General features: G+C 44.0%; 2 protein-coding genes across 2 annotated transcripts; both read right to left on the bottom strand.

Moving 5' to 3' along the window:
• Positions 1-4406: 4406 nt before the first annotated feature.
• On the bottom strand, positions 4407-9194 carry LOC132653570 (putative protein FAM90A13P). Its single transcript, XM_060381350.1, has 5 exons — positions 9123-9194; positions 7950-8102; positions 6938-7149; positions 6640-6721; positions 4407-5603 (listed from the first exon to the last, which is right to left on the bottom strand). Exons 1-5 carry the CDS (start codon positions 9192-9194, stop codon positions 4650-4652), a joined length of 1473 nt encoding a protein of 490 aa, XP_060237333.1. The 3' UTR covers positions 4407-4649.
• Positions 9195-19672: 10478 nt separating this feature from the next.
• LOC132653569 (putative protein FAM90A13P) lies at positions 19673-24460 on the bottom strand. Its single transcript, XM_060381349.1, has 5 exons — positions 24389-24460; positions 23216-23368; positions 22204-22415; positions 21906-21987; positions 19673-20869 (listed from the first exon to the last, which is right to left on the bottom strand). The coding sequence occupies exons 1-5, from the start codon at positions 24458-24460 to the stop codon at positions 19916-19918; spliced, it is 1473 nt and encodes a 490-aa protein (XP_060237332.1). The 3' UTR covers positions 19673-19915.
• Positions 24461-26067: the final 1607 nt, after the last annotated feature.

Here is a 26067-nt window from a genome sequence, read left to right as displayed (position 1 = left end):
CTTAGGGGCATGGGTTTATTTAAATTGTTAACCTGATTTAACTTTGGCAAGAAAATCATTCATTTTATTTAGATTTTCCAATTTTGTGGTGTATAGGTGTTTGAAGTATGATCTAATGATTTTTTGGATTTCCTTGGTGTCTGTCGTTATATCCCCCTTTTTATTTCTGATTTTATTAATGTGGATACTCTCCCTCCTTTTAGTTAGTTTGGCTAAGGGTTTGTCTGTCTTGTTAATTTTCTCAAAAAACCGGCTTTTGGTTTTTTGATTCTCTGTATTGTTCTCTTTGTTTCTAGGTTATTGATTTCAGCCCTGAGTTTGATTTATTTCTTGCTGTTGACTCCTCTTGAGTGTGTTTGTTTCCTTTTTTTTTTCTAGAGCTTTCAGGTGAGCTGTTAAGTTGCTAGTATGAACTCTCTCCTCTTTATGAAGACACTGAATGATATGAACTTTTCTCTTAGCACTGCTTTCGTTGTGTCCCATAAGTTTGGGTATGTTGTGCCTTCATTTTCATTGAATTCTAGAAAGTCTTTAATTTCTTTCTTTCTTTCCTCCCTGACTCAGTGATCATTAAGTAGAGACTTGTTCAGTTTCCATGAGTTTGTAGGCATTCTATTGCATCTATTTATGTTGAAGTCTAGCTTTAATCCATCGTGGTCTGATAGAATACAACGTTCTGTTTCAGTTTCCTTGTATTTGTTGAGGCTTGCTTTGTGTCTGAGTATGTGGTCAGTTTTGGAGAAGGCCCCATAAGGTGCTGAGAATAAAGTGTATTCTTCTGCGTTTGGATGGAATGTTCTGTAGATATCTGTGAGTTCCAATTGACTCATAACATCAATTACTTTCGTTATTTCTCTGTTTAGTTTCTGTCTCAATGATCTGTCATCTGTCTATTGGTGAGAGAAGTGTATTGAAGTCTCCTGATAGTAGCATGTGTGGATCTATGTGTGATTTAAGCTTTAGTAATGTTTCTTTTACAAATGTGGGTGCTTTTGTATTTGGGGCATAGATGTTTAGAATTGAGTTGTCATTTTGGTCAATTTTTTTCTTTGATGAGTCTGAAGTGCTCTCCCCATCACTTTCGATTAATTTTGGTTGAAAGCCTATTTTATTAGATATTAGAATAGCTACTCCATTTGTTTCTTGTGTCCATTTGCTTGGAAAGCCTTTTTCTAGCCCTTTATTCTGAGGTAGTCTATCGTTATTGTTAAGAGTCTTCTATTCCTATTATTCTTAGGTTTGGTCTTTTCATATTGTCCCAGATTTCTTAGATATTTTGTGTCAGGAACTTTTTAGATTTAACATTTTCTTTGACTGATGTATCAGTTTCTTCAATCATATCTTGTACACCTGAGATTCTCTCTTCCAACTCTTGTATTCTGTTATTGATGCTTGTTTCTATAGTTTCCTTTCTCTTCCCTAGATTTTCCTTCTCCAGGATTACCTTGGATTGTGTTTTCTTTATTGCTTCTATTTCCATTTTAAGGTACTAGACAGTTTTATTCATTTCCTTTTCCCATTTGGTTGTCTTCAGGGATTTACTTAGTTCCATCACCTGTTTGATTGTATTTTCCTGTGTTTCCTTTAGGGATTTATTTCATTCCTTCACCTGTTTGGTTGTATTTTCCTGTAGTTCTTTAAGTGATTATTTTTTTTCTTTTAAGGCCTCTATCATTTTCATAATCTCGAATTTAAGATTGTTTTCTTGTGCTTCCAGTGTGATGGTATCCTCAGGGCTTGCTGTGGTAGGATATCTGCGTTTTGGGGGGTGCCATTCAGCTCTGAGTTTTGTTGCTGGTGTTCTTGTGCTGACCTCTAGCCCTTTAGTTTCTGTTACTAGGAGGCCTGGTGGGCTCTGATGGAAATATGTCTCTGGGGTTGTAGATAGAGCTCATGGTCCCGGATGGCCGGAGTCTGCTGGTTTTCCTGCTGCCTTCTAATCTGTACTGTCTCCTGTGCCTCAGATTGGGGTGGGATTTGGGGAATGGTGCAGGCAGGGGGACTGGGTTGGTCTCAGGGCGCAGGGCAGGCTGGGTTCCAGGAAACGGCGCAGGCCAGGGAACTGCTGCTTCCTCTGATCTGTCCTGGTCTTGGGGACTGCAGACCCGGGTGGGTGGCTCAGGCCAAGTATTCTTGTTATGTCATGATGCTTAATTGCATTGGTTCAAAATCTTTTGTTTGCATCTGATTCAGGAAATCAAAGCCAACAGATCCAGAAGATGGAGTCACACATGAAGACCCAGGGCCATGGAGCAGTTCTAGCAACAGGCAACCAGGGAAAGCCAACAGGCCCATGGGCACAGAATGTGCCCCCACCGGAAGAGGAGAACCCTAGGGTGAGTGGAGGCCTGTATGTGTCAGTAACTACTGGGGCTAGGTGAGACATGGACTGGGCTTCTTCATAGAACATCTGTGTTGAGGGCTTTCCACCAGAGAAGATTGCTGGGAACATGGGTTTAAGTCAATAGAAAGTCTTGATTAACCAGCTGGCAAAGTACACTGAGCAGGTCCTCTGCATCCCAGGGGATAACTGAGCTTTTCTCAGAGTTAACTTTCAAGCACAAAATCATATTCTGGATCGACATACTTCAGTTACCCAGAACATGAGGCCAAAGGCAGAAATGCCAAGGCCAAAAGGCAAGGGTTATACATTGAGATATTTTTCCAGAACTATGGACCTGAATGGACTGGGTCTTGTTTTCATTATGGCCGACTGAAGTAGTGACTATGGAATGAGTTTCACAGCATAAATAGTGCTTTCATCAGGGAGTCAGTTGTGCCAATATCTAGGGGTTTGCTAAGTTTTGGGCTCTGTTAAATTTGTTGCGTTCATTCATGGTCCTGACCATAGCAGAAGTATCAGAAGGCCAGGCAGAGGAGCTGCTCTCCCTGCATGTGGACCTAAGAAGACACTGGGAAGTAGGCCCAGGCTCTTCAGCAGGATTGGTTCTTTGGCAGATACAGGGTTCACACCCATTCAAATGTTAAGTGTGCTTGTGTTTTTTTTTTTTGCTTCATGCTCCGTTCTTATCACTCACTGACTTGTGATTTTTTTTTTCCTGAGTTCACTTGTTCTGATTTTTGTGTCCTTGAGACATCAGTCTCCTCTGCAAGCCTATTGTTCTCACCCAGGGGCTTCCCAAATTTATAAATATAGATAGCTGGAGGTGATCTTGATGGACAGGTTCTGCCTACTTCTACATATCCTAAGGATGACAGAGCCTAGGCTTCCACCAAACATTGTTCATATGGATTTAAGTTGAGAATCTCCCAATCTAGCCCATAGACGCCTGAGCTCTCATACCAGCTCCCTTGCTTTAAACTTTACCCTCTTCTTCATTGTCTGCTGAATTCTATATGAGAAAAGAGAAATGTCTTATGACTGGTATTGTTAATAAAATATAGCTTGGATACAATACATTGAATGACCTCATGAGAAGCACATGGCATGTAGCAGCCCAAGGACAACACAGGGTGTGGTACCTGAGGAGATGCACAAAGAGAAACCTTGGCTGACATCTGTTTGGGGCCCACCACTCACAGAGAGCTATAGACACAGCTCTGAAAGATCTCAGCAGGCTAACAGGGAAGAGAAAGGAAAATCACTGAAGTATGCCAGCCAGTCAGACAGGCCAAGCTGTGGGGCTTCCACTCAGTGTCAAACACTGCCTCAAGCACATAAGTTACAAAAAAAATGCATGATGAAACCAATATCTTCCAGGAGCTTCAGCACTCTGCTCTGAAACTCCAGGTGCCTTGATTTTCACATGAATATGAGAAACATATATACACACAGCCACACAAAAACAAACAGAGAGGCAATATGGGGGTGAGGGGCAGTGAACACAACAGTTTGATGCATCCTTCAAGCCCAAACTACAAAGGGTGCTGAGATGAAAGGGTGTAATGAACAGCCAGGATTTAGACTTTGTGAGGAATGCAAAGTCCTGGCCTCATAAATGGAAAGCAAGCAAAAGCAGAGGTATGGGGACAGTGAGTGGCCTCATAGTGGATAAAACTCAGAATAGGAACTCAGTAAGAAGCCCACTGAGTCCTAAAATTGATGCAATTGACCTTTGTGACCATGACATCTGTGACCAGCAGCCTGGAAGGACAGGCCTACAAACTGCCCTGTCTCTCAATGGTCTTAAGATCACAAGGTGGGGGTACCTATGCACAGTGTCAGAACGGCAAACCTGATGGGGTAGGTTGAGAGCCTCTTGGGTTTGTGGCTCGTTATTGGGCCATAGGTCCTGTGAAAACCCCATGCCTTCGGCCCAAGAACACCACTGCAGACATAATTTCTAGGCCAATTTTATTACTGGAAGTGGAAAACATCATACAATATGACAACTCATGCAGAGTTAGGACGTTGAGGTAGCTGAAAAGACATACTGTATACAGGTCATTGATAATCACAATGGAGAGGACAGGTGACTTTTCTTCAGAGGTCTTCTCAGGTCAGAGTCCAGAGTCCATGCTGAGGTGAGGCTCTGTGCAGAGATGTGAGTCCACGCACACCAGAAGGGTCATTTGGAAGTGGATCTGACAGGTCCCAGTCATGTCATCTAGCTGGCTAACCCAGAGAGGACCAGTCTGAAAGTGTCTGTCAAGTCTGAGCAGGAGGGTGGCATCTGCTGTCCCATCACTCACTGCCCATCACTGTCTTCTGAAGAGGAGGAGACCTGAAGGTCCTCATAGAGGACACTCACTGGGACCTGGGAGCGTGCTGCTTCACCTTTCTCCAGGAAGGCAGGGCCCTCCCAAGGAGCTGTTTGCTTCTCATGGGCAAGTGCTGGGGACACTGTCAGGAACCTGGAGCTCCAGCAGTCACCATTAAGTCTAGTAAAGACCATTCTCAGGGACTGGCGTACAGCATGGCTGGTAGATGGTTGAGAGGACTCAGCATAGGGTGTGGCTGAGACCAGAGCAGGCCTGCTTGGTAGCTGTTCTTGGTCAGTGCTGGGCAGCTGGGCTGCTATTTTCTTGCTCACTGGCACTGCATCTTTCAGTCCAAGTCTGTTGGCAATGGGAAGAGACTGCCTATCCCGGCAGGCCTTCAAAACAGTGCTTGCATTGCTCTCCTCTGGTGCACTGGTAGAGTTGACTCTTAGTCTCTTTGAGGATTTCTGGCTAGGCAGTGTGGGCTGCCAAGAAGCTTTCTCACCTGGGGTCCAGAAGCTAAGTTCAGGGTTCTGTCTTCCCTGATGGAGGGCAGCATGCTGGCTGCGCTGTGTTTTCACACCGGGACCCTGGGCTTCTGACTCTGTGTGAAATGCTTCACTGACTCCATTCCTTTTAGGGACCACAATGGGTTGTTGATGTGAGACACCCCGGAGCTTTTGATGCAGCAGGTCTTGTGAGGCTGTGTTTCCACCACCCTGCCTGAACACTGGCTGTGAGACCCCAGGGACAGCCATGTTCTGACCTTCTTCCTGCCTGGAAGGTAAGATGCAGGAGGCATCAGAGCTTTGGATGGCTCCAGGGTTTCCAGGGCACATCCGCTTCCCAGGAGACTTTCTGGCACGTGACACAGTAATCTGAATTTGGTTGGTCACAGACTTCTTTGTGTTTCCAGGACTGAACACTGGCATCTTGGGATGCTGTGAAAATAACAATTGCAGGATAAATTGACTATGTAAGTCTTCCAAATAACACAAGGACCTCATAAGATTATCATGACAGAAAAACTCTTGTATAAGTTCACTTTAAGGTGAAGGTACTCAGTCTGAAATGGTCTACATTAGTTATCCAAAAGCTGCAGAATGAGAACCTGTGGTGGGGGAGATGCAGAGGGATTGGGACATGCAATGTGAAGAGTTTCAGCCTCACTGTGAAGTTTCCTTGAGCTGAACTCTCATCACTCAAATGTATCTGCATGTGTACATGTGTTTTATGTAAAGAATATATGATTTTTACAGAAATCTTTACTTATTTATATATGATATAAATAGACAGCTAAGCAGAGGGCCATGAGCCTTTTGTGGTCAAGAGAAAAACAATTCAAATTACCACGCAATTTCCAGTGTATTGAAAACCCCTAATCATGTCACCTAGGATGTAAAACAGGGGAAAAGGTATGTTAAGATGACATGACTTGAATATGACTCTCAAAATGAGAGTCAACTCTGCAGCCAACATATTGGGATGGAATAAAAATAAAATAAAAATTTTAAAGGATATATTCATTGCCCTAAAAGTTCTCCAATAAAAGTCTAGATTTTGGAAGCAGCACACAGAATCAGTTCAAAATGGAAACATTAAAATCTGAGAGAAGATCATTAGAAGGCTAGAAGAGCAGGCCATGTTTGTAATATGACCTCAGAAGGAAGGACCACATGGAGACCAGGAGACAAGGTCATGCTCAAGGACAGGTGAGGAGGAGCCTGCCCATCCTCCAGGAGAACTGGTCTACCAAAGGAGAAGCACACAGCAGAGGCTCACTTGCTCCCCAAAACCCAAGTCAGTCTGAACTATGAAAATGACCAAATGAGTCCTTGCTGCATCAGAGAGGACTGATTCGATGTGACATGCATGGGGTCGTGAATGGAGCAAGCAGGTGGTGCAGCAGGGAATGGGCAGGTGGGGCAGAGCACAGAGAAAGGGACTTTCAGGAACAGAGCAACTGCTGCTACTCACAACCAGGTTGATGTGCTGGCCCCTCCTCTGTGGATCCATGGGGAGTTTCTGGAAGGGAGCCTTCCTCTGCTGCTCATCACCTCTGTGGGACAGACAATGGTGTGGAAACACATCAGCTCTACCCACCCATTCACCCACTCTCACTCACCCACTCTCCACTCACTCTCTGTAGCTAGTATACTACTTACTAGCTGTCTGGCCCTTTCAGTGTTTGGGGACAGAGAGATGAGTGATGGTACCCCATGAGCTTTGCTGCACCCAGAGCCTTCCCTCTGGCCAGCCCTTCCCCATCACTCACCTCTGTCCAGTGACTTGACTAGGTTTCTTTTCTGTCTTGGCCTGGCTTATGGGCCCTGGTTTCTGGAGACCCTGTGTCCTGCGAGGATCCTGATTCTCTTTCTCCTTCCTGGCTCCCAGAGGCTGTGGATCTAGGAGCTTTTGGCCATACTTGATTGGGCACCTTCTGCTCCTTGCTGTGTGGCCAAAGGCCCCACACTCTCTGCATTTTACCTGTGAGTAGCAAATGAGATATTAGTGAGTCAAAAAGGGATCCAGGTACCTCTTAGGGATAAAGGGTTAAAATGCCTGCAATGTTTTCTCTCCAGAAAATGGTTGTTTCTTTGAACCCGGAAGAGGTAAGCACACTTGAAAGATGCATGAGTGATGTCAGTGAGCCTTGTATGTGCCAAAGGACCAATCCTGCTAAAGAGAGGCTGGGCTTACTTCCCAGTGTCTACTCAGGTCCACATGCAGGGGGAGTAGTTCCTTTGCCTGGCCTTCTGATACCTCTGCTACAGTCAGGACCATGGACAGATGCAACATTTCACAGGGCCCCAGAACTTAATAAATTCCCAGACACTGGCACAACTAATTCCACAATGGAAGCTTCATTCAGACTGTAGAACTCAACCCACAGACACTATCACCTAACAAAATGAAAACAAGACCCAATGTGTCTGAGTCCACAGTCCTGGGAAAATCTCCCATGTCTCTCACCTGTGCATTTCTGCTTCTGGCCTACTGTTCTGGGTAACAGAAGTATGTCAACCCAAAACATGTTTGTTTGTTTGGTTGGTTTTTGTTTTTGTGCTTAAAACCTCACCCCAAGAAAGGTTCAGTGATCCCCTGGGATACAGAGGATCCAGTCAGTACTCTGCCACCTGGCTAATCAGGACTTTCTATTGACTTAAAGCCATGTTCCCAGCAGTCTTCTCTGGTGGAAAACCCACAACAAATAGGTTCTCTGAGGGAGCCCAGTTCGTGTCTCACCTAGCCCCAGTGGTTGATGACACATTAAGGGCTCTACTTACCATAATGTTCTCTTCTTGCCATGGGGGAACCTTCTGTGTCATGGGCCCTCTTGGCTTACTCTGGACTTTCTGGGCTGGAACAGCTTTATGGTCCTGAATCTTCATGTGTGTCTCCTGCTTTATCGCTGAATCTGGAGTTGTTGGCTTTGATTTCTTGAATCAGAAGGAAACAAAAGAGTTTTAACCAATGAAATTAGTCCAGCTCCCACTCCATGGAGCCTTTCCCAACTTAGACTGTGCTTCCCCCTGGCAACCAGCTCTCCTGGCACCTGAGCTTCATCCCGATGCAGGTCTGGGCTCACTGGATATAACAGGGCACAATCTGTGGCAGAACAACAGCTTAGAGAGGCTTCAGAGCCAGCCTCCTTGATATAGGACATGCGAGCTGTAACAAATTTTGTAGAGGAATTTTAATTCAGAGCATGACTCTTCTGGCAAGAGATCCAAAGACCTTCTAGGTCTATGTGATACGGCTGGAGTACAAACATGCTTTTAATCCAGGAGGCATAGACAAGGCCAGCCTGGTATAGAGCAAGTTTCAGGTTCAGAAAAGCTGCTGGCACACACCTTTAACCCCAAACGATGAAGGTAAAGTTAATTTGTAAAAGGAAACACCCAGGTTTGAAAGTGATGTCTAATTGAATCACAGAAAAAGAAAGTGACAAATCTGAGAAGATTCTACAAAACAGGATACACCCACTTTCACAAGAAGAGAGAAAAACTTAAGGGGCAATGCAGAGAGAGGAAGGAGGCAGTTTTAGAGGGACAGTAATGCTGAGACAGGTCGCAGAGAGAGAACTCGGGTGAAGACCAAATGAACTAGAGAATGAGAAGGAGCCAGGGGATTAGAGCAGATTGCTGGATTTAGTTTGAGGCCAAGCAGAACAATTCAGAGGCCAAGAGAAAAGCCAGATTGAATAAGTCAGCTGGGAGAGAGTTTGGGTCAGAACAGCTGAATTGAATCAGCCAGCTATGAGCTTAGAAAGAACTAGACAGGATGAGCTGAATAGCAGTCAGTCTCAGAGGCTAAAATCATTCTAGGCCTCGGTTATATTGTATGGAGGCTGGAAGCTTCCAAGAGTAGGGCTAGGTTAGCAGACAGAGGAAGCCTCCCAGACAACAACTGAAACAGGTGAATAAATGTCCTCTTACAGGACTTACTGCAAGACTCACCTTTGCAGAGCAACTGAGCAGCTCCTGTGTCTTCAGGGTCTTTTTCCAAATATGGTGCTGGATTTCTTTCATGGGGCAAAATGTCTGAAAAATGTCTGCTTCATCAGTCTATGCAGCACGGTGTCTCAGCTTGTCTTCATTAGATGCTAGTGTCCCGAAGAAATAGGCTCCAGTTTCTACTGCAAACAGGCAAAGAGCAAAAACTTCCTTCTCCCAAATTCTTATATAGGCTTCCAGCAAAGGTGTGGCCAAGAGTGAATCTAGATTAAGAATTAGAGGTGTTTATCTTCATAGCCAAATCCAAGATCATGCTTAAGGACAAGCGATATGTACCTGTAAAGAAGGCACATCCATACAAATGGAGGAATTTCCACCCTGACACAGTTCCCTTAATCTTTCCATATATCTGTCTTTTCCATAACCCTCACAGATGCCCAGGTTCATTCCTGGGAAGAGGAGGAGGTCAGTGGCAGTCTACCCTCCAGAAAGTCTCCTGGGATGCAGGTGTGCCCTGGAAACCCTGCCATCCAAAGTTTTGATGCCTCCTGCATCTTGCCTTCCAGGCAGGAAGAAGGTCAGAACATGGCTGTTTTTGATGTCCCCAAGCCAGTGCTCAGGCAGAATGGTGGAAACACAGCCTCACAAGACCTGCTGGATCAAAAGCTACAGGGTACCATGCATCAACAAACCATTGCGGTCCCCAAAAGAATGGAGTCAGTGAAGCATTTCACACAGAGTCAAAAGCCCAGGGTCCCAGTGGGAAAAAGCAGCCCAGTCAGAATCCTGCTCACCGCTAGGACAAGACAGAATCCCAAACTCAGCTTCTGGGACCCACAGGAGAAAGCTTTCTGGCATCACACACGGCCTATCCAGAATCTCCCGAGTAAACCAAGAGTCAACTCTACCAGTGCATCAGTGGAGAGCAATGCAATGACTGTTTTGTAGGCCTGCCAGGATAGGCAGTTCCCTCCCATTGCCAACAGACTTGGACTAAAAGATTCAGCTGAAAAGAGCAAGAAAACAGCAGTCCAGGAGCCCAGCACTGAACAAAAACAGCTGCCACGGACCGGCCCAGTCGGGCTCCCGTCGTCCGCGGGAGAACAAGGCTTTAGACAGGAAGACACGGTTTCGGCGAAGAATTGACAGACAGAGACACCTTGATGGTTTTGACTCTGCTGCCACTTTACTGAAATCAAGCTAGTATTTTTATAATGATTTCACAAAAGGCACCTTAAAATTGGCATACTTCCCAGAACATTTAGACTTTTACCAAGAATACAAAGTTTACATTTTAACTCAAAATGCAATCAAACATAAAGCAGTACCCACAAATAATCTTGGCCTAAAAACTTTTTGATCAGAGTCAACAAAGGAAAAGAAACCTCAAATATAGTTTCATTATTGCTAACCAATGAAGAGGAAAGTCAGGAGCTAAGTCAGATGCCTGCCAAAGTCCCTCTCTATAACAAAATCTAACTACACCTTTGTTAACCCTCCTCCCATATGTCCTGCTTAAGATTTATGATCTTCTCTAGGAACAAGGCACTGAAGGGAGGGGGAAACTCCCGCCAGCTGCACCTCTCATGCTATTATTTCTTAAGAAGGAGCCTATTATTATTTTACTATTCTTAATGCCTATTAATACTAAATTTAATTCATTACTTTTCTTAAACTTATTTTTATTAAAGCCTTTAACAATCTACTACTAATAATTTTTTTTTATAAAGTTAGTTGTGCTGTTTCAGGTGTCACAGGGAAAGATCAAAGAATTTATTATTCCAGCCCCAGAGCCACAACTGAAGAAGCGTAGAAATCTCAGAACACGTCTCTTTTCCAAGTGGGATGAGTTTGCCAGGGACCTTCCAGGGGGCATTATTTCCGGGGAAATCATATCCCCCGCCCTGTAGCTTATGCTACTATGGCGACACTGGCGTGGGTGTGGCAAAGCAGGGCCGCTCTGGTCTCAGCCACACCCTGTATTCAGTCCAGTCCGCTTTGTTTTAGTGTCTTTGTCCGTCTCCTCTCTCTCTTCACCCCCTCTCTGTCTATGATTCAATCTTCATCACTATCTCTCTATCTCTACTTCCCTGTGTTCATCCTTCCCTCCCTGCTCTCCACATTTCCCGCTCCCCTAACTCCTCCACACATTCTCTTTGGGCCGCTCATCTTGCCTTTCCCTTGCAAGTGTCTCTAACTCTATCCTGCTTCTCCTCCTCCTCTACCTCCACCTCTCCTTCCCCCCTATGTCCCTTCCCTGCCCCATCCAGCTTCCCATCTACTCCCACACACCTCTTTCTCCATGTGTATTCTTCCCCTCAACCCTCTCTCACAGATACAGTCTCACTACACATCTTTGGCAATGGCACTGCAAAATGTTATCATAGGAATTAGAGAATTCGCTGCCAGTATAGCAGCTTCACTCATGTGCTTGGTGGTTCAGCTGGTAGAATACTAGGTTCCTCTCCCTACTGATGAGCACTAAGTCAACACACTGTAGGTTGAGGCTCATTTTAATGCTGAGAAATATCTAAATGTAAGAGGAATCAGTTGAGTGGATCAGATGACGAGGATTAGATGGCAAGGTGACCCTTGTGAGTGCTTAGGTGTCTATGGGCCAGTCCCCAGATTTTCACCTTCCATGCAAACATACATTATGCAGTGGAAGCCAAGGTTCTGGCCTTCTGCTGTGGCCTCTACTCATCTGTCTGCCTAAAATGAGGCACTTAGAGTGTGTGGTCATCTCCATTTTTTCCTCCTCAGGGTAGTTAAGATCCAGACTAAAGCCTGTGTGATCCTGCCTCAAGATCAGGTGTTCCTCTTAAAGTGATAATTGGATTACATGACTTCATGGATTCCACAATCTTGACTGGACCTTGTAAATAGCCTGGGGAGGAACTTTCCACTCCAGTTGCAGCCGGCCTTCTGAGAGCAGCCTCTTGCCTGGTGTGCACAGCTCAGAGATCCTGCTTTAGACCCCCTCTTCCCACATCTGATCCCCATTCCATCTCCTGCACAGTTCCCTCTCTCAATCCACTTCTGCTGTCTATTCTATTTCCCCTTCGGAGTGACATTCCAGCACCACCCATTGGGCCCTTCTTTTACTAGGTCCAGGAATCCCTGAGAGAAGACCTAGGCCTCAGGTAGTATACAAAAGCAAGGAGTGTTTACTCTACAGAAATTGCCAGCATGCTGGGGCAATTTAAAGGCTCAATTTAAAGACAGTTAGGGGATTTCCCAGTGTGGTTAGGTGATCTTTATGTTGATTGGTTGGTAGGGATACAGGGGAACTCATGATTGGTGTGCAGTTAGGGGGACTGCAGGGAGTGCCCAGGTAACAAAGTGTGCCCAGGTAATGAAGTGTAATTTTGACTAGCTAGGCAGCGTGTTTCTAACTGACCATTAATTTGATTGGTCAAGTGCTTGGGAACTTTATTAAGTTATTGTTTCTAGCTTTCAGGGAAAGCTGGAAACAATATCTGGCTTACATGGACTGTAGTTTCATGTTTTGAGAAATAGAAACCCAGGTCTGTTCAATCTGAAGCCAATTTTGAAGCCTGCCATGGAGTCAGACTGACTTACTATTCTCCTCACTTGTTACTTAGCTTCTTTGGGTCTGTGGATTGTAGTCTGGTTTATTCTGTACTGCGGATCTAGTACCCACTATAACTGAGTACATACCATGTGCATCTTTCTGCGTCTGGGTTACCTCACTTAGGATGATCTTTTCTAGTTCCATCCATTTGCCTGAAAATTCCATGATTTCTTTGTTTTTAATAGATGAGTAGTATTCCATTGTGCAAATGTGCCACAGTCTCTTTATCCATTCTTTGGTTGAGGGACATCCAGTTTCTGGCTATTATGAATAAAGCTGATATGAGCACAGTTGAACAAGTGTCTTGGTGGTATGGTGGAGCATCTTTATGGTATATGCCCAGGAGTGGTATAGCTGCGTCTTGAGATAGAACTATTCCCAATTTTCTAAGAAATTGACAGATTGATTTCCAGAGAGGTTGGACAGGTTTGCACTCCCACCAACAATGGAGGAGTGTTTCCCTTTCTCCATATCCTCTTCATCATGTGGTATCACTTGAGTTTTTAATCTAGCCATTTTGACTGATGTAAAATGGAATTATGATTAAGTGGTTTCAATTTGCATTTCTCTGATGGCTAAGGACATTGAGCATTTTTTTTTATGTGCTTCTCAGTTATTTGAGATTCCTTGGTTGTGAATTCTCAGTTTAGCTCTGTAGCCCATATTTTAATTGGATTATTTGATTTATTGATGTTTAATTTCTTAAGTTCTTTGTATATTTTAGATATTAGTCTTCTGATGTAGGGTTGGTGAAGATCTTTCCCCAATCTGTCGGTTGCCATTTTGTTGTATTGACAGTGTCCTTTGACTTACAGAAGCTTCTCAGTTTCATGAGATCCCATTTATTAATTGTTGATCTCAGAGACTGTGCGGTTGGTGTTCTGTTCAAGAAGTTGTCTCCTATGCCAGTAAGTTCCAGACTTTTTCGCACTTTATCTTCTAACAGATTTAGAGTCTATGGTTTTTTGTTTGTTTGTTTGTTTGTTTGTTTTGTTTTGTTTTGTTTTTGTCAAGGTCTTTGATCCACTTGGAATTGAATTTTGTGCAGGGTGATAAATACGGGTCTATTTTCATTTTTCTATATGCAGACACTCAGTTAGACCAGTACCATTTGTTGAAGATGCTTTCTTTTTTCCATTGTATGGTTTTGGCTTCTTGGTTGAAAATCAAGTGCCTGTATTAGTGTGGGTTTATTTCTGGATCTTCAATTTTGTTCCATTGATCAACCTGTCTGTTTCTATGCCAATACCATGCAGTTTTTATTACTATTGCTCTGTAGTATAGCTTGAAATCAGGGATGTTGATACCACCAGAAGTTCTTTTATTGTTCAGAATTGTTTTGGCTATCCTGGGTCTTTTATTTTTCCATACTAAGTTAATGGTTGTTCTTTCCAGGTCTGTAAAGAATTTTGTTGAAATTTTGATGGGAATTGCATTGAATCTGTAGATGGCTTTTGGCAGGATGGTAATTTTTATTATGATAATCCTACTTATTCAAGAGCATGGGAGATCTTTCCATCTTCTAAAATCTTCTCTAGTTCCTTTCTTCAAAGACTTGAAATTCTTGTCATATAGGTCTTTCACTTCCTTGGTTAGAATTACACCAAAATATTTTATATTATTTGTTGCTATTGTGAAGGGTGTTGTTTCCCTAATATCTTTTTCAGGCCTTTTGTCACTTCTATAAAGGAGGGCTATTGATTTTTTGAGTTAATTTTGTATCCAGACACTTTGTTGAAGGTATTTATCAGCTGTAGGAGTTCTCTGGTGTCACTTAGTGTCTTAGGGTCACTTATGTATATTATCATATCATCTGCGAATGGCAATACTTTGACTTTTTCCTTTCCAATTTGTCTAGTTTTGATCTCCTTTACTTGTCTTATTGCTCTCACTAGAAGTTCAAATACTATATTGAGGAGATATGGTGAGAGTGGCAGCCTTGTTTTGGCCCTGATTTTAGCGGGAATGCTCTAAGTTTCTCTCCATTTAACTTGATGTTGACTATTGGCTTGCTGAATATTGCCTTTATTGGGTCCAGGTATGTGCCTTGAATCCTTGATCTCTCCAAGACTTTAAACATGAAGGGGTTTGGCCAAGGGCCTTCAGCATCTAATGAGATGATTATGTGGTTTTCCTTCTTTCAGTTTGTTTATATGGTGGATTACATGGTTTTTGTATGTTGAACCATCCCTGCATTCCTGGGATGAAGCCTACTTGATCATAGAGTATGATATTTTTGATGTGTTTCTGGGATTCAGTTTGCAAGTATTTTATTGACTATTTTTGCGTCAATGTTCATAAGGGATATTGGTCTGAAATTCTCTTACTTTGTTGGGTCTTTGTATGGTTTAGGTATCAGGGTGACTGTAGCCTCATAGAATGAGTTTGGCAATATTCCTTTCATTTCTATTTTGTGGAATACTTTGAGGAATACTGGCATTAGTTCTTCTTTGAAAGCCTGGTAAAATTCTGTGCTAAAACCATCTGGCCCAGGGCTCTTTTTGGTTGGGAGGCTTTTGATGTCTGCTTCTATTTCCTTAGGGGCATGGGTTTATTTAAATTGTTAACCTGATTTAACTTTGGCAAGAAAATCATTCATTTTATTTAGATTTTCCAATTTTGTGGTGTATAGGTGTTTGAAGTATGATCTAATGATTTTTTGGATTTCCTTGGTGTCTGTCGTTATATCCCCCTTTTTATTTCTGATTTTATTAATGTGGATACTCTCCCTCCTTTTAGTTAGTTTGGCTAAGGGTTTGTCTGTCTTGTTAATTTTCTCAAAAAACCGGCTTTTGGTTTTTTGATTCTCTGTATTGTTCTCTTTGTTTCTAGGTTATTGATTTCAGCCCTGAGTTTGATTTATTTCTTGCTGTTGACTCCTCTTGAGTGTGTTTGTTTCCTTTTTTTTTTCTAGAGCTTTCAGGTGAGCTGTTAAGTTGCTAGTATGAACTCTCTCCTCTTTATGAAGACACTGAATGATATGAACTTTTCTCTTAGCACTGCTTTCGTTGTGTCCCATAAGTTTGGGTATGTTGTGCCTTCATTTTCATTGAATTCTAGAAAGTCTTTAATTTCTTTCTTTCTTTCCTCCCTGACTCAGTGATCATTAAGTAGAGACTTGTTCAGTTTCCATGAGTTTGTAGGCATTCTATTGCATCTATTTATGTTGAAGTCTAGCTTTAATCCATCGTGGTCTGATAGAATACAACGTTCTGTTTCAGTTTCCTTGTATTTGTTGAGGCTTGCTTTGTGTCTGAGTATGTGGTCAGTTTTGGAGAAGGCCCCATAAGGTGCTGAGAATAAAGTGTATTCTTCTGCGTTTGGATGGAATGTTCTGTAGATATCTGTGAGTTCCAATTGACTCATAACATCAATTACTTTCGTTATTTCTCTGTTTAGTTTCTGTCTCAATGATCTGTCATCTGTCTATTGGTGAGAGAAGTGTATTGAAGTCTCCTGATAGTAGCATGTGTGGATCTATGTGTGATTTAAGCTTTAGTAATGTTTCTTTTACAAATGTGGGTGCTTTTGTATTTGGGGCATAGATGTTTAGAATTGAGTTGTCATTTTGGTCAATTTTTTTCTTTGATGAGTCTGAAGTGCTCTCCCCATCACTTTCGATTAATTTTGGTTGAAAGCCTATTTTATTAGATATTAGAATAGCTACTCCATTTGTTTCTTGTGTCCATTTGCTTGGAAAGCCTTTTTCTAGCCCTTTATTCTGAGGTAGTCTATCGTTATTGTTAAGAGTCTTCTATTCCTATTATTCTTAGGTTTGGTCTTTTCATATTGTCCCAGATTTCTTAGATATTTTGTGTCAGGAACTTTTTAGATTTAACATTTTCTTTGACTGATGTATCAGTTTCTTCAATCATATCTTGTACACCTGAGATTCTCTCTTCCAACTCTTGTATTCTGTTATTGATGCTTGTTTCTATAGTTTCCTTTCTCTTCCCTAGATTTTCCTTCTCCAGGATTACCTTGGATTGTGTTTTCTTTATTGCTTCTATTTCCATTTTAAGGTACTAGACAGTTTTATTCATTTCCTTTTCCCATTTGGTTGTCTTTTTATGTATTTCTTTCAGGGATTTACTTAGTTCCATCACCTGTTTGATTGTATTTTCCTGTGTTTCCTTTAGGGATTTATTTCATTCCTTCACCTGTTTGGTTGTATTTTCCTGTAGTTCTTTAAGTGATTATTTTTTTTCTTTTAAGGCCTCTATCATTTTCATAATCTCGAATTTAAGATTGTTTTCTTGTGCTTCCAGTGTGATGGTATCCTCAGGGCTTGCTGTGGTAGGATATCTGCGTTTTGGGGGGTGCCATTCAGCTCTGAGTTTTGTTGCTGGTGTTCTTGTGCTGACCTCTAGCCCTTTAGTTTCTGTTACTAGGAGGCCTGGTGGGCTCTGATGGAAATATGTCTCTGGGGTTGTAGATAGAGCTCATGGTCCCGGATGGCCGGAGTCTGCTGGTTTTCCTGCTGCCTTCTAATCTGTACTGTCTCCTGTGCCTCAGATTGGGGTGGGATTTGGGGAATGGTGCAGGCAGGGGGACTGGGTTGGTCTCAGGGCGCAGGGCAGGCTGGGTTCCAGGAAACGGCGCAGGCCAGGGAACTGCTGCTTCCTCTGATCTGTCCTGGTCTTGGGGACTGCAGACCCGGGTGGGTGGCTCAGGCCAAGTATTCTTGTTATGTCATGATGCTTAATTGCATTGGTTCAAAATCTTTTGTTTGCATCTGATTCAGGAAATCAAAGCCAACAGATCCAGAAGATGGAGTCACACATGAAGACCCAGGGCCATGGAGCAGTTCTAGCAACAGGCAACCAGGGAAAGCCAACAGGCCCATGGGCACAGAATGTGCCCCCACCGGAAGAGGAGAACCCTAGGGTGAGTGGAGGCCTGTATGTGTCAGTAACTACTGGGGCTAGGTGAGACATGGACTGGGCTTCTTCATAGAACATCTGTGTTGAGGGCTTTCCACCAGAGAAGATTGCTGGGAACATGGGTTTAAGTCAATAGAAAGTCTTGATTAACCAGCTGGCAAAGTACACTGAGCAGGTCCTCTGCATCCCAGGGGATAACTGAGCTTTTCTCAGAGTTAACTTTCAAGCACAAAATCATATTCTGGATCGACATACTTCAGTTACCCAGAACATGAGGCCAAAGGCAGAAATGCCAAGGCCAAAAGGCAAGGGTTATACATTGAGATATTTTTCCAGAACTATGGACCTGAATGGACTGGGTCTTGTTTTCATTATGGCCGACTGAAGTGACTATGGAATGAGTTTCACAGCATAAATAGTGCTTTCATCAGGGAGTCAGTTGTGCCAATATCTAGGGGTTTGCTAAGTTTTGGGCTCTGTTAAATTTGTTGCGTTCATTCATGGTCCTGACCATAGCAGAAGTATCAGAAGGCCAGGCAGAGGAGCTGCTCTCCCTGCATGTGGACCTAAGAAGACACTGGGAAGTAGGCCCAGGCTCTTCAGCAGGATTGGTTCTTTGGCAGATACAGGGTTCACACCCATTCAAATGTTAAGTGTGCTTGTGTTTTTTTTTTTTTTTTGCTTCATGCTCCGTTCTTATCACTCACTGACTTGTGATTTTTTTTTTCCTGAGTTCACTTGTTCTGATTTTTGTGTCCTTGAGACATCAGTCTCCTCTGCAAGCCTATTGTTCTCACCCAGGGGCTTCCCAAATTTATAAATATAGATAGCTGGAGGTGATCTTGATGGACAGGTTCTGCCTACTTCTACATATCCTAAGGATGACAGAGCCTAGGCTTCCACCAAACATTGTTCATATGGATTTAAGTTGAGAATCTCCCAATCTAGCCCATAGACGCCTGAGCTCTCATACCAGCTCCCTTGCTTTAAACTTTACCCTCTTCTTCATTGTCTGCTGAATTCTATATGAGAAAAGAGAAATGTCTTATGACTGGTATTGTTAATAAAATATAGCTTGGATACAATACATTGAATGACCTCATGAGAAGCACATGGCATGTAGCAGCCCAAGGACAACACAGGGTGTGGTACCTGAGGAGATGCACAAAGAGAAACCTTGGCTGACATCTGTTTGGGGCCCACCACTCACAGAGAGCTATAGACACAGCTCTGAAAGATCTCAGCAGGCTAACAGGGAAGAGAAAGGAAAATCACTGAAGTGTGCCAGCCAGTCAGACAGGCCAAGCTGTGGGGCTTCCACTCAGTGTCAAACACTGCCTCAAGCACATAAGTTACAAAAAAAATGCATGATGAAACCAATATCTTCCAGGAGCTTCAGCACTCTGCTCTGAAACTCCAGGTGCCTTGATTTTCACATGAATATGAGAAACATATATACACACAGCCACACAAAAACAAACAGAGAGGCAATATGGGGGTGAGGGGCAGTGAACACAACAGTTTGATGCATCCTTCAAGCCCAAACTACAAAGGGTGCTGAGATGAAAGGGTGTAATGAACAGCCAGGATTTAGACTTTGTGAGGAATGCAAAGTCCTGGCCTCATAAATGGAAAGCAAGCAAAAGCAGAGGTATGGGGACAGTGAGTGGCCTCATAGTGGATAAAACTCAGAATAGGAACTCAGTAAGAAGCCCACTGAGTCCTAAAATTGATGCAATTGACCTTTGTGACCATGACATCTGTGACCAGCAGCCTGGAAGGACAGGCCTACAAACTGCCCTGTCTCTCAATGGTCTTAAGATCACAAGGTGGGGGTACCTATGCACAGTGTCAGAACGGCAAACCTGATGGGGTAGGTTGAGAGCCTCTTGGGTTTGTGGCTCGTTATTGGGCCATAGGTCCTGTGAAAACCCCATGCCTTCGGCCCAAGAACACCACTGCAGACATAATTTCTAGGCCAATTTTATTACTGGAAGTGGAAAACATCATACAATATGACAACTCATGCAGAGTTAGGACGTTGAGGTAGCTGAAAAGACATACTGTATACAGGTCATTGATAATCACAATGGAGAGGACAGGTGACTTTTCTTCAGAGGTCTTCTCAGGTCAGAGTCCAGAGTCCATGCTGAGGTGAGGCTCTGTGCAGAGATGTGAGTCCACGCACACCAGAAGGGTCATTTGGAAGTGGATCTGACAGGTCCCAGTCATGTCATCTAGCTGGCTAACCCAGAGAGGACCAGTCTGAAAGTGTCTGTCAAGTCTGAGCAGGAGGGTGGCATCTGCTGTCCCATCACTCACTGCCCATCACTGTCTTCTGAAGAGGAGGAGACCTGAAGGTCCTCATAGAGGACACTCACTGGGACCTGGGAGCGTGCTGCTTCACCTTTCTCCAGGAAGGCAGGGCCCTCCCAAGGAGCTGTTTGCTTCTCATGGGCAAGTGCTGGGGACACTGTCAGGAACCTGGAGCTCCAGCAGTCACCATTAAGTCTAGTAAAGACCATTCTCAGGGACTGGCGTACAGCATGGCTGGTAGATGGTTGAGAGGACTCAGCATAGGGTGTGGCTGAGACCAGAGCAGGCCTGCTTGGTAGCTGTTCTTGGTCAGTGCTGGGCAGCTGGGCTGCTATTTTCTTGCTCACTGGCACTGCATCTTTCAGTCCAAGTCTGTTGGCAATGGGAAGAGACTGCCTATCCCGGCAGGCCTTCAAAACAGTGCTTGCATTGCTCTCCTCTGGTGCACTGGTAGAGTTGACTCTTAGTCTCTTTGAGGATTTCTGGCTAGGCAGTGTGGGCTGCCAAGAAGCTTTCTCACCTGGGGTCCAGAAGCTAAGTTCAGGGTTCTGTCTTCCCTGATGGAGGGCAGCATGCTGGCTGCGCTGTGTTTTCACACCGGGACCCTGGGCTTCTGACTCTGTGTGAAATGCTTCACTGACTCCATTCCTTTTAGGGACCACAATGGGTTGTTGATGTGAGACACCCCGGAGCTTTTGATGCAGCAGGTCTTGTGAGGCTGTGTTTCCACCACCCTGCCTGAACACTGGCTGTGAGACCCCAGGGACAGCCATGTTCTGACCTTCTTCCTGCCTGGAAGGTAAGATGCAGGAGGCATCAGAGCTTTGGATGGCTCCAGGGTTTCCAGGGCACATCCGCTTCCCAGGAGACTTTCTGGCACGTGACACAGTAATCTGAATTTGGTTGGTCACAGACTTCTTTGTGTTTCCAGGACTGAACACTGGCATCTTGGGATGCTGTGAAAATAACAATTGCAGGATAAATTGACTATGTAAGTCTTCCAAATAACACAAGGACCTCATAAGATTATCATGACAGAAAAACTCTTGTATAAGTTCACTTTAAGGTGAAGGTACTCAGTCTGAAATGGTCTACATTAGTTATCCAAAAGCTGCAGAATGAGAACCTGTGGTGGGGGAGATGCAGAGGGATTGGGACATGCAATGTGAAGAGTTTCAGCCTCACTGTGAAGTTTCCTTGAGCTGAACTCTCATCACTCAAATGTATCTGCATGTGTACATGTGTTTTATGTAAAGAATATATGATTTTTACAGAAATCTTTACTTATTTATATATGATATAAATAGACAGCTAAGCAGAGGGCCATGAGCCTTTTGTGGTCAAGAGAAAAACAATTCAAATTACCACGCAATTTCCAGTGTATTGAAAACCCCTAATCATGTCACCTAGGATGTAAAACAGGGGAAAAGGTATGTTAAGATGACATGACTTGAATATGACTCTCAAAATGAGAGTCAACTCTGCAGCCAACATATTGGGATGGAATAAAAATAAAATAAAAATTTTAAAGGATATATTCATTGCCCTAAAAGTTCTCCAATAAAAGTCTAGATTTTGGAAGCAGCACACAGAATCAGTTCAAAATGGAAACATTAAAATCTGAGAGAAGATCATTAGAAGGCTAGAAGAGCAGGCCATGTTTGTAATATGACCTCAGAAGGAAGGACCACATGGAGACCAGGAGACAAGGTCATGCTCAAGGACAGGTGAGGAGGAGCCTGCCCATCCTCCAGGAGAACTGGTCTACCAAAGGAGAAGCACACAGCAGAGGCTCACTTGCTCCCCAAAACCCAAGTCAGTCTGAACTATGAAAATGACCAAATGAGTCCTTGCTGCATCAGAGAGGACTGATTCGATGTGACATGCATGGGGTCGTGAATGGAGCAAGCAGGTGGTGCAGCAGGGAATGGGCAGGTGGGGCAGAGCACAGAGAAAGGGACTTTCAGGAACAGAGCAACTGCTGCTACTCACAACCAGGTTGATGTGCTGGCCCCTCCTCTGTGGATCCATGGGGAGTTTCTGGAAGGGAGCCTTCCTCTGCTGCTCATCACCTCTGTGGGACAGACAATGGTGTGGAAACACATCAGCTCTACCCACCCATTCACCCACTCTCACTCACCCACTCTCCACTCACTCTCTGTAGCTAGTATACTACTTACTAGCTGTCTGGCCCTTTCAGTGTTTGGGGACAGAGAGATGAGTGATGGTACCCCATGAGCTTTGCTGCACCCAGAGCCTTCCCTCTGGCCAGCCCTTCCCCATCACTCACCTCTGTCCAGTGACTTGACTAGGTTTCTTTTCTGTCTTGGCCTGGCTTATGGGCCCTGGTTTCTGGAGACCCTGTGTCCTGCGAGGATCCTGATTCTCTTTCTCCTTCCTGGCTCCCAGAGGCTGTGGATCTAGGAGCTTTTGGCCATACTTGATTGGGCACCTTCTGCTCCTTGCTGTGTGGCCAAAGGCCCCACACTCTCTGCATTTTACCTGTGAGTAGCAAATGAGATATTAGTGAGTCAAAAAGGGATCCAGGTACCTCTTAGGGATAAAGGGTTAAAATGCCTGCAATGTTTTCTCTCCAGAAAATGGTTGTTTCTTTGAACCCGGAAGAGGTAAGCACACTTGAAAGATGCATGAGTGATGTCAGTGAGCCTTGTATGTGCCAAAGGACCAATCCTGCTAAAGAGAGGCTGGGCTTACTTCCCAGTGTCTACTCAGGTCCACATGCAGGGGGAGTAGTTCCTTTGCCTGGCCTTCTGATACCTCTGCTACAGTCAGGACCATGGACAGATGCAACATTTCACAGGGCCCCAGAACTTAATAAATTCCCAGACACTGGCACAACTAATTCCACAATGGAAGCTTCATTCAGACTGTAGAACTCAACCCACAGACACTATCACCTAACAAAATGAAAACAAGACCCAATGTGTCTGAGTCCACAGTCCTGGGAAAATCTCCCATGTCTCTCACCTGTGCATTTCTGCTTCTGGCCTACTGTTCTGGGTAACAGAAGTATGTCAACCCAAAACATGTTTGTTTGTTTGGTTGGTTTTTGTTTTTGTGCTTAAAACCTCACCCCAAGAAAGGTTCAGTGATCCCCTGGGATACAGAGGATCCAGTCAGTACTCTGCCACCTGGCTAATCAGGACTTTCTATTGACTTAAAGCCATGTTCCCAGCAGTCTTCTCTGGTGGAAAACCCACAACAAATAGGTTCTCTGAGGGAGCCCAGTTCGTGTCTCACCTAGCCCCAGTGGTTGATGACACATTAAGGGCTCTACTTACCATAATGTTCTCTTCTTGCCATGGGGGAACCTTCTGTGTCATGGGCCCTCTTGGCTTACTCTGGACTTTCTGGGCTGGAACAGCTTTATGGTCCTGAATCTTCATGTGTGTCTCCTGCTTTATCGCTGAATCTGGAGTTGTTGGCTTTGATTTCTTGAATCAGAAGGAAACAAAAGAGTTTTAACCAATGAAATTAGTCCAGCTCCCACTCCATGGAGCCTTTCCCAACTTAGACTGTGCTTCCCCCTGGCAACCAGCTCCCCTGGCACCTGAGCTTCATCCCGATGCAGGTCTGGGCTCACTGGATATAACAGGGCACAATCTGTGGCAGAACAACAGCTTAGAGAGGCTTCAGAGCCAGCCTCCTTGATATAGGACATGCGAGCTGTAACAAATTTTGTAGAGGAATTTTAATTCAGAGCATGACTGTTCTGGCAAGAGATCCAAAGACCTTCTAGGTCTATGTGATACGGCTGGAGTACAAACATGCTTTTAATCCAGGAGGCATAGACAAGGCCAGCCTGGTATAGAGCAAGTTTCAGGTTCAGAAAAGCTGCTGGCACACACCTTTAACCCCAAACGATGAAGGTAAAGTTAATTTGTAAAAGGAAACACCCAGGTTTGAAAGTGATGTCTAATTGAATCACAGAAAAAGAAAGTGACAAATCTGAGAAGATTCTACAAAACAGGATACACCCACTTTCACAAGAAGAGAGAAAAACTTAAGGGGCAATGCAGAGAGAGGAAGGAGGCAGTTTTAGAGGGACAGTAATGCTGAGACAGGTCGCAGAGAGAGAACTCGGGTGAAGACCAAATGAACTAGAGAATGAGAAGGAGCCAGGGGATTAGAGCAGATTGCTGGATTTAGTTTGAGGCCAAGCAGAACAATTCAGAGGCCAAGAGAAAAGCCAGATTGAATAAGTCAGCTGGGAGAGAGTTTGGGTCAGAACAGCTGAATTGAATCAGCCAGCTATGAGCTTAGAAAGAACTAGACAGGATGAGCTGAATAGCAGTCAGTCTCAGAGGCTAAAATCATTCTAGGCCTCGGTTATATTGTATGGAGGCTGGAAGCTTCCAAGAGTAGGGCTAGGTTAGCAGACAGAGGAAGCCTCCCAGACAACAACTGAAACAGGTGAATAAATGTCCTCTTACAGGACTTACTGCAAGACTCACCTTTGCAGAGCAACTGAGCAGCTCCTGTGTCTTCAGGGTCTTTTTCCAAATATGGTGCTGGATTTCTTTCATGGGGCAAAATGTCTGAAAAATGTCTGCTTCATCAGTCTATGCAGCACGGTGTCTCAGCTTGTCTTCATTAGATGCTAGTGTCCCGAAGAAATAGGCTCCAGTTTCTACTGCAAACAGGCAAAGAGCAAAAACTTCCTCCTCCCAAATTCTTATATAGGCTTCCAGCAAAGGTGTGGCCAAGAGTGAATCTAGATTAAGAATTAGAGGTGTTTATCTTCATAGCCAAATCCAAGATCATGCTTAAGGACAAGCGATATGTACCTGTAAAGAAGGCACATCCATACAAATGGAGGAATTTCCACCCTGACACAGTTCCCTTAATCTTTCCATATATCTGTCTTTTCCATAACCCTCACAGATGCCCAGGTTCATTCCTGGGAAGAGGAGGAGGTCAGTGGCAGTCTACCCTCCAGAAAGTCTCCTGGGATGCAGGTGTGCCCTGGAAACCCTGCCATCCAAAGTTTTGATGCCTCCTGCATCTTGCCTTCCAGGCAGGAAGAAGGTCAGAACATGGCTGTTTTTGATGTCCCCAAGCCAGTGCTCAGGCAGAATGGTGGAAACACAGCCTCACAAGACCTGCTGGATCAAAAGCTACAGGGTACCATGCATCAACAAACCATTGCGGTCCCCAAAAGAATGGAGTCAGTGAAGCATTTCACACAGAGTCAAAAGCCCAGGGTCCCAGTGGGAAAAAGCAGCCCAGTCAGAATCCTGCTCACCGCTAGGACAAGACAGAATCCCAAACTCAGCTTCTGGGACCCACAGGAGAAAGCTTTCTGGCATCACACACGGCCTATCCAGAATCTCCCGAGTAAACCAAGAGTCAACTCTACCAGTGCATCAGTGGAGAGCAATGCAATGACTGTTTTGTAGGCCTGCCAGGATAGGCAGTTCCCTCCCATTGCCAACAGACTTGGACTAAAAGATTCAGCTGAAAAGAGCAAGAAAACAGCAGTCCAGGAGCCCAGCACTGAACAAAAACAGCTGCCACGGACCGGCCCAGTCGGGCTCCCGTCGTCCGCGGGAGAACAAGGCTTTAGACAGGAAGACACGGTTTCGGCGAAGAATTGACAGACAGAGACACCTTGATGGTTTTGACTCTGCTGCCACTTTACTGAAATCAAGCTAGTATTTTTATAATGATTTCACAAAAGGCACCTTAAAATTGGCATACTTCCCAGAACATTTAGACTTTTACCAAGAATACAAAGTTTACATTTTAACTCAAAATGCAATCAAACATAAAGCAGTACCCACAAATAATCTTGGCCTAAAAACTTTTTGATCAGAGTCAACAAAGGAAAAGAAACCTCAAATATAGTTTCATTATTGCTAACCAATGAAGAGGAAAGTCAGGAGCTAAGTCAGATGCCTGCCAAAGTCCCTCTCTATAACAAAATCTAACTACACCTTTGTTAACCCTCCTCCCATATGTCCTGCTTAAGATTTATGATCTTCTCTAGGAACAAGGCACTGAAGGGAGGGGGAAACTCCCGCCAGCTGCACCTCTCATGCTATTATTTCTTAAGAAGGAGCCTATTATTATTTTACTATTCTTAATGCCTATTAATACTAAATTTAATTCATTACTTTTCTTAAACTTATTT

This window comes from Meriones unguiculatus, chromosome 4 (assembly GCF_030254825.1).
Source record: "Meriones unguiculatus strain TT.TT164.6M chromosome 4, Bangor_MerUng_6.1, whole genome shotgun sequence".
Classification (NCBI taxonomy): domain Eukaryota; kingdom Metazoa; phylum Chordata; class Mammalia; order Rodentia; family Muridae; genus Meriones; species Meriones unguiculatus.
This window is presented reverse-complemented; position numbering and strand designations above follow the sequence as displayed.

Coding starts and splice junctions, on each gene's coding strand:
- LOC132653570 (XM_060381350.1), bottom strand. CDS start 9,194: ATGAAAGAAATCCAGCACCATATTTGGAAAAAGACCCTGAAGACACAG. Junction 7,150..7,949: donor GGCAAGAAGAGAACATTATG/GTAAGTAGAGCC, acceptor TGCTACTCACAG/GTAAAATGCAGAGAGTGTGG. Junction 5,604..6,639: donor GCCAGCACATCAACCTGGTT/GTGAGTAGCAGC, acceptor TTATTTTCACAG/CATCCCAAGATGCCAGTGTT.
- LOC132653569 (XM_060381349.1), bottom strand. CDS start 24,460: ATGAAAGAAATCCAGCACCATATTTGGAAAAAGACCCTGAAGACACAG. Junction 22,416..23,215: donor GGCAAGAAGAGAACATTATG/GTAAGTAGAGCC, acceptor TGCTACTCACAG/GTAAAATGCAGAGAGTGTGG. Junction 21,988..22,203: donor AGTCAAGTCACTGGACAGAG/GTGAGTGATGGG, acceptor TCTGTCCCACAG/AGGTGATGAGCAGCAGAGGA.